At 47.6% G+C, this 14209-nt stretch overlaps 1 protein-coding gene across 1 annotated transcript in view; it reads right to left on the reverse strand.

Moving 5' to 3' along the window:
* Nucleotides 1-14209, reverse strand: part of STAB1 (stabilin 1) — a 1160316-nt gene that overhangs the window by 852983 nt on the left and 293124 nt on the right. Inside the window, exon 11 of the mRNA XM_069643183.1 lies at nt 4163-4239. Coding sequence (XP_069499284.1) covers nt 4163-4239 — 77 coding nt within the window. The remainder of the gene's footprint in view (nt 1-4162; nt 4240-14209) is intronic.

A 14209-nucleotide genomic window follows, 5' to 3' on the forward strand; every position in this document is an offset into this window, starting at 1 on the left:
CTATGCAGCAGCAGCAAACATATGTAAAGCCCACATGAGATGTGCTATGCAGCAGCAGCAAGTACACGTAAAGCCTACATGAGATGTGCTATGCAGCGGCAGACAGCATACGTAAAGCCTACATGAGATGTGCTATGCAGCAGCAGCAAACATACGTAAAGCCCACATGAGATGTGCTATGCAGCAGCAGCAAGTACACGTAAAGCCAACATGAGATGTGCTATGCAGCGGCAGCCAGCATACGTAAAGCCTACATGAGATGTGCTATGCAGCGGCAGCCAGCATACGTAAAGCCAACATGAGATGTGCTAGCATACGTAAAGCCTACATGAGATGTGCTATGCAGCAGCAGCCAGCATACGCAAAGCCTACATGAGATGTGCTATGCAGCGGCAGCAAGCAATATGTAAAGCCTACATGAGATTTGCTATGCCGCGGCAGCAAGCATACGTAAAGCCTACATGAGATGTGCTATGCAGCGGCAGCAAGCATACGTAAAGCCTACATCAGATGTGCTATGTAGCGGCAGTCAGCATACGTAAAGCCTACATGAGATGTGCTATGCAGCGGCAGCAAGCATACGTAAAGCCCACATGAGATGTGCTATGCAGCAGCAGCAAGCATATGTAAAGCCCAAATGAGATGTGCTATGCAGCGGCAGCAAGCATACGTAAAGCCCACATGAGATGTGCTATGCAGCGGCAGCCAGCACACACAAAGCCTACATGAGATGTGCTATGCAGCGGCAGAAAGCATACGTAAAGCCCACATGAGATGTGCTATGCAGCAGCAGCCAGCACACGCAAAGCCCACATGAGATGTGCTATGCAGCGACAGCAAGCATACGTAAAGCCCACATGAGATGTGCTATGCAGCAGCAGCAAACATACGTAAAGCCCACATGAGATGTGCTATGCAGCAGCAGCAAGTACACGTAAAGCCAACATGAGATGTGCTATGCAGCGGCAGCCAGCATACGTAAAAAAGCCTACATGAGATGTGCTATGCAGCGGCAGCCAGCACACATAAAGCCTACATGAGATGTGCTATGCAGCGGCAGCCAGCATACGTAAAGCCTACATGAGGTGTGCTATGCAGTGGCAGCAAGCATACGTAAAGCCCACATGAGATGTGCTATGCAGCAGCAGCCAGCACACGCAAAGCCTACATGAGATGTGCTATGCAGCGGCAGCAAGCACACGTAAAGCCCACATGAGATGTGCTATGCAGCAGCAGCAAGCACACGTAAAGCCCACATGAGATGTGCTATGCAGCGGCAGCAAGCATACGTAAAGCCCACATGAGATGTGCTATGCAGCGGCAGCAAGCACACGTAAAGCCCACATGAGATGTGCTATGCAGCGGCAGCCAGCACACGCAAGGCCTACATGAGATGTGCTATGCAGCGGCAGCAAGCATACGTAAAGCCCACATGAGATGTGCTATGCAGCAGCAGCAAGCATACGTAAAGCCCACATGAGATGTGCTATGCAGCGGCAGCAAGCATACGTAAAGCCCACATGAGATGTGCTATGCAGCAGCAGCAAGCATACGTAAAGCCCGCATGAGATGTGCTATGCAGCGGCAGCCAGCACACGCAAGGCCTACATGAGATGTGCTATGCAGCGGCAGCAAGCATACGTAAAGCCCACATGAGATGTGCTATGCAGCGGCAGCAAGCATTTGTAAAGCCCACATGAGATGTGCTATGCAGTAGCAGCCACCACACGCAAAGCCTACATGAGATGTGCTATGCAGCAGCAGCAAGCATATGTAAAGCCCACATGAGATGTGCTATGCAGCGGCAGCAAGCACACGTGAAGCCTACATAAGATGTAACAGCAAGAGGGAAACTCTGGCAGTGATGTACTGTTAAACAAAGGGAATAAAATGTAAAGACAACGTAAAAAGTGAAGACCTGTAAAGCACCATGCCAAGAGATCAGCGATTGAACATAAACAGACAGGGATAGAGTACAAGACACAGCAACACTGCTATAGAAAGAGGGGATCAAGGAATCAGCATTTCTAGGTGCATGCACAGTTTGGCAAAAAAAAGCAAGTTCTGCCATTTTTAAGGCACTCCATTCATGAGACTATGGGTCTCCTGGACCCATAGTCCAGGAGCGTCCATAGTCCTCATGGAGGACTATGGACGCTCCTGGGTCACGATGGACAATCATGACACCCAGGAGCTATACCCAGCTTTTGCTCCATTACAATTTTGACCCCTGCAATGGTCAACAAATCTTTTAATTTTCTTTTAATTAAAAAATGTGTTACAGTTTACAAGAAACTTTTGCACTAAATCAGTATAAATAAAAATAAACCATTGTACCATGGACAAGAAAACCTCATTTCCAGAAAGAAATTATCAGAGCAAACAGCTTATAGTCTGGTTTAACACCCTTCCCCCTAACAAAGTGTTTCAGACTAGTTCCAGATCTCCCTCCAATCTCCCCCTCCCCCCTCCTCCACACCTCTGCTTTTCAATTCCAGAAAAATGTCCTCTAGGAATCTGGTCACTGCTATTATAAATGCCTGATTAGGGGTGAGCATCACGTCAGAACCAAGGCTGTCGACTGCAGAAAGCCCCCCAAAACCCGAATTCTACGATCCAGGAAAAAAGGACACCCCAGAAGCAGATGATCCAGCGATTATAGAGGAGCCAATCCACACGCTCGACAGACACCCAGTTCTTCGGGAGCCCCATTTCTGGCCTTATAGCTTTTACGGTGGGCAGAGCATTTAAGTGAAATTTCACATAAAGGTCCCTTAGTTCTTTGATGGGAATTTTTGCAAATAAAGACTCAGCTTGCCCGATGGTAGAAATAAATGGTGATTGTCTCTAAACAGTGCAAGTCTAGGTAGATCTCGATACTCGCTGTTTCTGTCCCCAATGACTATTTTCATTTTTATAACAAAATCACTGTCAGAGACACCTAGCGAGATCGTTTCCTATACCCCTCACACCTTCTATGAAATTTGGCCCAAAAAGGAGGTATGAGCCAGGTTACCTTTTAAAAGGTCGGTCATACAAGAACACAAGGAGCTACCGTCAGCCTCCATGATTTTAGTAAGCAAAGACAAACTTCTTTTTACATATTGTTCCCGCCAAGATGTGAGACCCAATTCTAATCTAATTGCACTTATAGGCGTGGATTCAGGAAGACCAACGTGGCCTTCCAAACTTTGCCTTCCAATATGTCTAAAAATCGGCGGTTATAAAAGGGTATCAGTCCGCAACCATAGAAAGTCATTGCCCTCATGTTTAGCCTAAAGAGCTCAATTAACGAAAGAATGAGAAAGCGCAAAGTCTGCTTCTTAGCACCTTCATGAGTGAAATACCTGAGCTTAGTTTTGCTTCCATTCTATCTTTTTGCAGCTAGTATTGGTTTTTTATGAGATCAAGAATCCCAGGTGAGTTTTAGCAGTCACCTGTTCGATCTTAATCTGGTTTGACTTCCATATGCAGGTCTTTTCACATAGACAGACTTGAATACATGTTTTCTACCATGAATTGGGGAGAACCAGGATCATTCAAGTGCTGGGCCATGCCTGCGCAATTTCCCATCTCTATCGGGAAAACTCCCTTCTCACCGATCCCGCTGCAAGATTCGTGTTATTTCCAGTTCCTGTTGTCTCTCCTCTGCGTGGTCCACTTTTAGCGGCATAATTAACTACACAGAAGTCACCACAGCCAACCTGTTCTTCCTGGGACCTATGTGAGTTCATCCACAGCCAACCAGCCCTTTTCTAGGCCTATGCGAATATGTCCTCAGTAGCCATCCTTTCCTTCCCTGGGCCTCTGGAAGTACTTCCACTTGGAAGTACAGATAAAAGACTCAGGGACTGATTCACTGAATATTTTCCTATGGGATTGCACCATTATAAAGAACTTATGTGAATCAAGCCCTCACTGTCTTCAGCTACACACATACCCACCCTCAAACCCTGCTCTGAGGCGGTCGAATACAGCATGACGGTCCTTATCAGTCCATTGCTTTGAAGCAGTGCCCTTAATGACATCTTTCTGGTCTCTGAATCCTTTATGATAAAACATGTTTGGCAAAGCAATGACACAGCACGAACAAATGTGTTGTGTTCTATTTGTTCAACATTTCTAATGTCACAATGTCACAAAATAGGAAAGATCAGCTCACCTCAATTGGTGTAGTGGATAAAGGAACAAACACTGTGAATGGGCCAAACTTCTTCAGCGTTAAGGAGCAGCCTTCCTCTGTAAGAAAGGGGGAAAAAACAGGTATTTAGTATTTGTCTCCTTATTGCTGGTAACGGTCTCTTGATTGCCTCATATGTGGCTTGATTGCAACATAGCTATGTAGATTCAGATCTAACAGCACACTCAAGTAAAATGCGTCGGTCGCTATGGATCGGCTCGACTCAATTGGAAGGTAACACGGCAGGCATCTGGAGAATCCCCTTATACTTAGCCGTCAACCAGTGACTTATAGTGTGCGGAGCAAAGTTACGCTAGAAAGTGAGGGGTGGCCACCACAAGTAAGTATAGAGCCTGGGGCAACCTGGTAGGTGGTTACGTAGCCGACGGATGAGATTAAGAATGGAAGCTCCATTCCAGAAAAGACCGTCGCAGAGAGGGACCCAGAGCTTTAGAGATGGGGCGAGGCAGGGAGCGGATCAGAGAGGATATATTGATATAGCAATCAGGAAGACTGTGGCTCCAGGCGGAGCAAGCGTGTGTAAGTTACCTCGAGAGAGATACCAGGAAGGAGGTGAAGTTCAGGATGCAGTTTAGCCTGATGCCGGGCAAAGAAGGAGTGTCAGCTGATTTTGCTAGATGGACTCTCCTGAGCGTATGTTCTGGGGCAAGATAACTGTCATTGAGATGAATGTTCTCTCTACGATGGTATATGCCTTTAGAGGTATCTCATTTAGGGTTAGTAAGAAACATTTGAAAGCTTTGACTGGAGAAATGGGATGCTCTTGGAGACAAAGTAGTAGGGCACGGTGCTCTTGGGAGATCCTTAAAGCTCAGAGAAGCCGAAGGGAATCCGGATTTGTAGACTTTGAGTGATACAATGAGGCCCGTCTATTGAGTGAACTCTCAAAGGGAAGGAGTAGAGGGGAGGTTAACAACTGGAGAAACAGAAGAATGTGGACTTTTATTGGCTGGGCTGCAGGCGGATATTGCCTGCTTCAGGGAAAGTATGGCATTGGGGCCCTGTGTAGAGCCCTCCAGGGCACAGATCCGAGTGGGATACACTAGGTCACGCTACATGGCATAGAAGGGACTGCTCGCACTGTCTGCCAAAAGAGCATCCGGTAGATTGCGGCTCCAGGGAGGCGTAACCTCAGTAGACTCATTCCGGTGTGACATAGGCATATTCGGCATTGCATCTGAAGTGATGGAAATATAAACTCTCTGGAAGAGAAGAAAGGCAGAGCACTCTCCTCAAGCCTGGCCTGGAAGCCTCAATGAAAGGAGAGAAAGCCACATCCACTGAACAGACGGGGCCAGGCAAGGGTGAGAGTAGCAGCTGCATAAACATGAACTGGGGCAAACTGGGCAGGTGGGGCAGAACTAGGCAGAGACACACGAGGATGGTGTGTTATGGGATGAGGGAGTCTGGGAGGTAGAGTAGGGAAAACAGAGTTCATGGTGAGAGGTCTAGTACTGGGGAAAGAAATGTGATTTGGAGGTTTCTGGAAGGTACTTACTTCCCCCTAAGATAGAAGACTGGGAGACCGGTGTGATTTCACTGTGTTCATGGGAGAAAATAAGGTTGAAAAGAAGGAAGACAAGATGGAAACTAGACAAGACTTGGAAGGCATTCACAGGCTGAGAATATTCCCAAAGTACAGGGAGCACTTAAAAGACGTGTGTGTCTGCGTGTGTGTCTGCATGTGTGTATGCGTGTGTGTCTGCATGTGTGTCTGCATGTGTGTCTGCATGTGTGTATGCGTGTGTGTATGCATGTGTGTCTGCATGTGTGTATGCGTGTGTGTATGCATGTGTGTCTGCATGTGTGTCTGCATGTGTGTCTGCATGTGTGTATGCGTGTGTGTATGCATGTGTGTCTGCATGTGTGTATGCATGTGTGTATGCATGTGTGTCTGCATGTGTGTCTGCATGTGTGTATGCGTGTGTGTATGCATGTGTGTCTGCATGTGTGTCTGCATGTGTGTATGCATGTGTGTCTGCGTGTGTGTCTGCGTGTGTGTCTGCGTGTGTGTATGCGTGTGTGTATGCATGTATGTCTGCATGTGTGTATGCATGTGTGTCTGCATGTGTGTCTGCGTGTGTGTCTGCGTGTGTGTATGCATGTGTGTCTGCATGTGTGTATGCGTGTGTGTCTGCATGTGTGTATGCGTGTGTGTCTGCATGTGTGTCTGCATGTGTGTCTGCATGTGTGTATGCGTGTGTGTCTGCATGTGTGTATGCGTGTGTGTATGCATGTGTGTCTGCATGTGTGTCTGCATGTGTGTCTGCATGTGTGTATGCGTGTGTGTATGCATGTGTGTCTGCATGTGTGTATGCGTGTGTGTATGCATGTGTGTCTGCATGTGTGTCTGCATGTGTGTCTGCATGTGTGTATGCGTGTGTGTATGCATGTGTGTCTGCATGTGTGTATGCATGTGTGTATGCATGTGTGTCTGCATGTGTGTCTGCATGTGTGTATGCGTGTGTGTATGCATGTGTGTCTGCATGTGTGTCTGCATGTGTGTATGCATGTGTGTCTGCGTGTGTGTCTGCGTGTGTGTCTGCATGTGTGTATGCGTGTGTGTATGCATGTGTGTCTGCATGTGTGTATGCATGTGTGTCTGCATGTGTGTCTGCGTGTGTGTATGCGTGTGTGTATGCGTGTGTGTCTGCGTGTGTGTTGTCACCTCTCTGTCTATAATCAGAACTAGTAGCAATCAGGGGAAGAAGATGGTTAGTTCTAGATGTACTGGGTAATTCATTTTTCCTATGTACAATATTTATCTTGTTGAGTGAGTTTTGAAAATTCCACAGAAATACATACATAAAAAAACTAATTCCATATCTTCAAACGGACCCTATTGATTCTCGGCATTCTTTCTGGAGAAAAGAACATATGGAAGAGAAAGGAGTGCCCATGCACACCTGGGCATAATAGAACACATAATAACTGATTTCCTGCTCCATGTCACCCACATGCAGCGCTGAACCAGGAGAGGTGCAATAGACACCAGGTATAACTATCACGATGGACGTCTGACGATGCAGCGCTGAGCCAGGAGAGGTGCAAAAGACACCGTGTATAACTATCACGATGGACGTCTGACGATGCAGCGCTGAGCCAGGAGAGGTGCAAAAGACACCGTGTATAACTATCACGATGCAACGCTGAACCAGGAGAGGTGCAATAGACACCATGCATAACTATCACGATGGACGTCTGACGATGCAGCGCTGAACCAGGAGAGGTGCAATAGACACCATGTATAACTATCACGATGGACGTCTGACGATGCAGCGCTGAACCAGGAGAGGTGCAAAAGAAACCATGTATAACTATCACGATGGACGTCTGACGATACAGCGCTGAACCAGGAGAGGTGCAATAGACACCATGTATAACTATCACGATAGACGTCTGACGATGCAGCGCTGAACCAGGAGAGGTGCAAAAGAAACCATGTATAACTATCACGATGGACGTCTGACGATGCAGCGCTGAACCAGGAGAGGTGCAATAGACACCATGTATAACTATCACGATGGACGTCTGACGATGCAGTGCTGAACCAGGAGAGGTGCAATAGACACCATGCATAACTATCACGATGCAGTGCTGAACCAGGAGAGGTGCAATAGACACCATGTATAACTATCACGATGGACGTCTGACGATGCAGTGCTGAACCAGGAGAGGTGCAATAGACACCATGCATAACTATCACGATGGACGTCTTACGATGCAGCGCTGAGCCAGGAGAGGTGCAATAGACACCAGGTATAACTATCACGAGGGACGTCTGACGATGCAGCGCTGAACCAGGAGAGGTGCAATAGACACCAGGTATAACTATCACGATGGACGTCTGACGATGCAGCGCTGAGCCAGGAGAGGTGCAATACACACAATGTATAACTATCACGAGGGACGTCTGACGATGCAGCGCTGAACCAGGAGAGGTGCAATAGACACCATGTATAACTATCACGATGGACGTCTGACGATGCAGCGCTGAACCAGGAGAGGTGCAATAGACACCATGTATAACTATCACGATGGACGTCTGACGATGCAGTGCTGAACCAGGAGAGGTGCAATAGACACCATGCATAACTATCACGATGGACATCTGACGATGCAGCGCTGAACCAGGGGAGGTGCAATAGACACCATGCATAACTATCACGATGGACGTCTGACGATGCAGCGCTGAACCAGGAGAGGTGCAATAGACACCATGTATAACTATCACGATGGACGTCTGACGATGCAGCGCTGAACCAGGAGAGGTGCAATAGACACCAGGTATAACTATCACGAGGGACGTCTGACGATGCAGCGCTGAGCCAGGAGAGGTGCAATAGACACCAGGTATAACTATCACGAGGGACGTCTGACGATGCAGTGCTGAACCAGGAGAGGTGCAATAGACACCAGGTATAACTATCACGATGGATGTCTGACGATGCAGCGCTGAGCCAGGAGAGGTGCAATAGACACCATGTATAACTATCACGAGGGACGTCTGACGATGCAGCGCTGAACCAGGAGAGGTGCAATAGACACCATGTATAACTATCATGATGGACGTCTGACGATGCAGTGCTGAACCAGGAGAGGTGCAATAGACACCATGTATAACTATCACGATGGACGTCTGACGATGCAGCGCCGAGACCGGAGAGGTGCAATAGACACCATGTATAACTATCACGAGGGACGTCTGACGATGCAGCGCTGAACCAGGAGAGGTGCAATAGACACCATGTATAACTATCACGATGGACGTCTGACGATGCAGTGCTGAACCAGGAGAGGTGCAATAGGAGAGGTTGTCATGATCTCTGCTTCCAAAAGGTCAGGGTTTTCCCAACTCCCTTGGAAGCAGATCCATAACCCAGGTTCCAAGTGCCAACCAGTCCCAATTGGGACCTTTTGGACCCAGTCCTGGCGCCAGTGGCACCAGGCTCATAAATATGCCCAGTCCCAGCGCTGGAAGCGCCGGGCTCATAATGCTTGGGTGGACTTACCTGCAGCAGACCATGCTGCTTACTTGCCTGCCAGTTGTGTCTCTGATCCTCTTCTGTTTGGAACTACTTTTCCTGTTGGGTGGGGCAGGAGCCACTCCCTAGATTCAGAACACTGGAACTCTTCTGGAAAGCAGGAACTCTTTTCTTAGGCATGGCTGTGGAAGGAGACACCTAAGCACTACAGGAGGCTATTTAAACCACACCCGATGGATGAATCTTGCTTTGCATTATTCTGCATCCTCAGCAGCAGAACGCTCATCGTGTCTTCTGCATCTGATCCTGGGCCTAAGGAAAAAGGCTTACCATTCTGAATCCAGTCTTCAGCAACGCCTATAAAGACAAGAAAGAACAGGTTAGCATTACGGTCTTCAGTGACAGCTCTTCACTTACCTGGTCCATCGGCTGTCACCAACGCCTTGCGCTGCATTCCGGCATCTGAAAGACAAAGGCTTACCTACTCTTCGTGCGCTCCGGAGGTCTTCACACTGCATTCCGGCATCTGAAAGACAAAAGCTTACCAACTCTTCGCACGCTCCGGAGGCCTTCGGCGCTGCATCCCGCATCTGAAAGACAAAACAAGGTGCGTTTAAAGACATTGGGGAACTTTAATAGTCACGTGCCATTACTCCTTTCCACATCTAACCCAGTGGGTATTCCGGCACCCTGCAGCCGCCCCGAACTTGTACCTGCAAAATAAAAAGACAGTTAGAGCGCATCGTGAAGCAGGCAACAAGCGCTTACTTACGTGCTTCCAGGCGCTTCTATTCATCACACGGGCTCCATCTTCAACTCACTTCAGCCCGCCATCCGCCATCGCCGGAACCCTGCAAAACAAGAGACATCATTACTAAAGACTTTAAAGACATTAGAATTACTCGAAACTTACAGTTCGTGCAGTAAACGACGGACAGCAGTCCTCTGAAGTCAAGAGGCCTGCTCCCCTTATCCAGTGAAGAAACTGGTTACAGCACCCTGCCTCGAGGCAGATGGAGAGCACGGCGTTCACTTACCTAAGGTGAGAGCGTTAACCTTTGGGGTACTACAGGAGAAGAGAAAGGGAAGAAGAGAGAGACATTCAATAACCCAGTTCATTAATCCCACATTTTCTATCTGCAGACATCTTACCCTTCGAGCCAGACATACAGTGCACAGAGGTCCAGCCCAAAGAGCCAGCCGTGTGTTACACATCACCTTTGAAGATACGGTATACGCCCAGTCAAGACCGGCGCCTCTACGGGAATCAGGTGAGCGTTACAGAATGCAAAGCCTACCACAAAACTCCCGTCCAGGCGCTATGGAAACCTCGGATACCGACCAGCTAGCCCAGTTACTTGGGGAACTAAGGGCAGAAGTGCATGCAGCCCGTCAGGAAACAAACGCTCTAAGAAGGGAACTGATTATTTCCAAGGAGCGAACAGATGATCTCGCTAGACAATTGCTACAGTCACAAGCCGGACAGACCCCGTTACCCGCATCTGGGGGAAATCTTCCTTCTACATCCTCTATGAATCCAGTGCAGATCAACCTACCTGGGAATGTACCTCTGGCTCCGCCCGAACGATTTTCTGGTGACCCAAAGAAGTTTGCAGTATTTATCAATCAGTGCCGGTTGCATTTCTTATGCCGGCCAGCAGCCTTTCCAACTGATCAAGCTAAAGTAGCTTTCGTGCTTTCGTACCTTAGTGGCAATGCGGCAGACTGGTCGATCCCTCTAGTAAATCAAGATGATCCGGTCCTCCATGATTTTCAAGCTTTTCAGCTCAGTATGGAAAAACTGTTCGCAAGACATTCACAGGGGCAGGCCTTGGACAATGAGCTTCTTTCGTTGCGACAAGGTAATCAAGACCTTTTGGTTTATATTGCGTCTTTCAACAGACTGATCGTGGAAACTCAATGGCCTGAGGACAAAAGGATTACGCTGTTTTATAGAGGTCTACGTGGAGAGCTCAAAGATGTGTTAGCCCAAGTAGTGAATCCCCCACAAGATTGTTCAGACTATATAGACTTAGTCGTTCAAATAGATCACAGACTGCAGAACAGGAAGGCCGATCGTTCCAAGTTTGATGCTCGAGTATTTTCCAAACCGCCAACTCCTTCCAAAGGAGTAGACTCCTGGGAACCCATGCAAAAAGGGGGTCTGAAAGGTCCTCTAACACAAAAGGAGCGGGAAAGGAGAAAACAGTTGCAATTATGCCTCTATTGCAGAAACTCAGGGCACTTTCTTCGAGACTGTCCGGTGAAGCCTGCCAAGAAGGCAGTAGGAGCTGCAGTTACCAAAGTTACAAACTCTGAGCAGGGAAACGACCTCGCCCGACAAGAATAGAGGTCCTCTTGCCGAGCGTGAAAACCAGTTCCGTGACCTCGCATTTCGTGATACCTATGGTCCTCATTAGCCCTGATAATCCGGATCGATTACATGCAATTGAAGCTTACGTCGACAGCGGTGCCATCGGCAATTATGTGGATCATGAAATGGTTTTGAGGATGAATCTAACTCTTTGTCCCAAGGCTGTAAAGGACGTCATTACTACGGTGGATGGTACGGAGATAGCCTCCGGGCCAGTAACGCATACCACTCAAGAAGTGACGCTAGTAAGTCAAGATGGACACCATGAGAAGATCGTGTTCGATGTGATCAAGGCCCCTCAGTTTCAGATTATTCTAGGAATACCTTGGTTAGAGAAACACAATCCTCTGATCGATTGGCGAGCAAGAACGGTCCAGTTTCCAGAATGTGTCTCTACTTGTCACCCTCCACCTGGTGTTGCACTGGCAGCAATTTCTTCAGAGACTCCCCAGTTACCTCCCGAATACCTAGAATACCAAGATGTTTTCCGGAAGGATCAGGCTAACTCTCTACCTCCTCATAGGTCTTATGACTGCCAGATCGACCTGATACCTGGATCTCCTCCTCCTTGTAGTAGAATTTATGCCCTCACCGAGCCTGAGAACCTTCACCTTCGACAATACCTGGATCAATACCTGGCAAATGGGTTTATTTGTCCTTCCAAGTCCCCTGCTTCTTCAGCTTTGTTCTTCGTTCCAAAAAAGGAAGGAGACCTTAGAACTTGTATAGATTATCGCTCCCTGAACCAGATCACCGTTAAGAATAGATATCCGTTACCTTTGATCCCTGAACTCCTGGACCAAGTCAGAAAAGCATGCATATATACAAAGCTGGATCTTAGAGGAGCTTACCACTTGGTACGAGTAAAAGAGGGCGATGAATGGAAGACGGCCTTCCGCACCAAGTATGGGCTATTTGAATATCAGGTCATGCCCTTCGGACTTTGTAATGCCCCGGCCGCCTTTCAATATTTTATGAACGATGTCCTCAGAGAGCTCATAGATGTGTGTGTTGTTGTTTACATTGACGACATCCTCGTTTATTCTTCATCGGAATCTGAACATCGGAAACACGTGAAAATGGTCCTCGAAAGATTGCGTCAACACAAACTTTTCGCTAAGTTGGAAAAATGTGTTTTCAACGTGACTGAAGTTGAATTCTTGGGATTCATATTATCACCTGGCGGAGTGCGTATGGATTCAAAGAAGGTCGATGCAGTTCTCAAATGGCCATCACCATCCTCCGTAAAAGGTGTGCAAAGCATGTTAGGCTTCGCTAACTTTTACCGCAGGTTTATCCCCGAATTCTCTCGAATAGTCCAGCCCATCACTGCCTTGTTAAAGAAAAACAAACGTTTTGAATGGTCTACCGAGGCGGAACAAGCTTTCCAGGATTTGAAGACTAAATTTATCTCTGCACCAATCTTAAAACACCCTCGCCCCGAACTCCCCTACATCGTGGAAACTGATGCTTCAAGCCTTGCCATGGGGGCAGTTCTATCACAAAAGGACCCGGTAACCAATCAGTTGCATCCCGTGGCATTTTGGTCCCGCAAATTCTCGCCTCCTGAAATCAATTACACGATTACTGACAAGGAACTTCTGGCTATCAAGTCTGCCTTTAAGGCTTGGCGGCATTATCTGCTGGGGGCCCGACACACAGTTACTGTGATTACGGATCACCGAAACCTGCAATATTTGAAAACCGCAAAAGCCCAATCCTCTAGACAACTCCGTTGGGCATTATTCTTTGCCGAGTTTGACTTCATAATTACCTATCGACCTGGTACAAAAAACGGTAAAGCTGATGCCCTTTCTCGGATGGGAGTGGAAGAACACTTGATCAACCCTAAACCTGTAACAATCATTCCCGAACAAAGAATTCTGGGTGTAATCGCCACAGAATCCATAGAGGAAGTTAAGGATAAAGCCAGGCAACTTGTAACTCCAGCAGACATACAGAATTGGCATCTGCAGGGAAAGGACTTTGCAGTAAAGGACAACTTATTGTATTTCCAAGAACGATTATACCTACCCAGTACAGATTTACAGAAAAAAGTAATCTCTTGTTATCACAATTCTTTAATGGAAGGACATCCCGGTATAGCCAAGACCTCAGAAAAGATCAAGCGCTACTTCTGGTGGCCGTCTTGGAAAAAAGATATCAGAGACTTTATAATGTCCTGTGGAGTATGCGCCCAAAACAAGAGTCAAAAGGAAAGACCAGCAGGCCTCTTACGCCCTATTGACATCCCACCTCGCCCTAGGCATACGCTTTCTATGGACTTCATCACTGATCTACCTCCATGCTCCGGATACAATACGATTCTAGTAATCGTGGACTTATTCTCCAAGATGGCGCATTTCATTCCGCTCAAAGGCTTGCCAACAGCAGCAACTCTGGCCCGAGAATTTCTCGAAAACATCGTCCGACTGCACGGTTTTCCTTCAGTTCTAATTTCGGATCGAGGTAGTCAATTTATTTCTCATTTTGGGCGAAGTTGCTGTCGGTCGGCTCAAATTGATGTGAGACTATCGACCAGTCACCACCCTCAGACCGACGGACAAACCGAGAGGACCAATCAAACTCTGGAACAGTATTTACGCTGCATGCTGCAACAAACTGAAAAAACTTGGAAAGACATCCTTT

The sequence above is a fragment of the Ambystoma mexicanum genome, chromosome 2p (assembly GCF_040938575.1).
Source record: "Ambystoma mexicanum isolate Mex_15411 chromosome 2p, UKY_AmexF1_1, whole genome shotgun sequence".
In the NCBI taxonomy this organism is placed as follows: Eukaryota; Metazoa; Chordata; class Amphibia; order Caudata; family Ambystomatidae; genus Ambystoma; species Ambystoma mexicanum.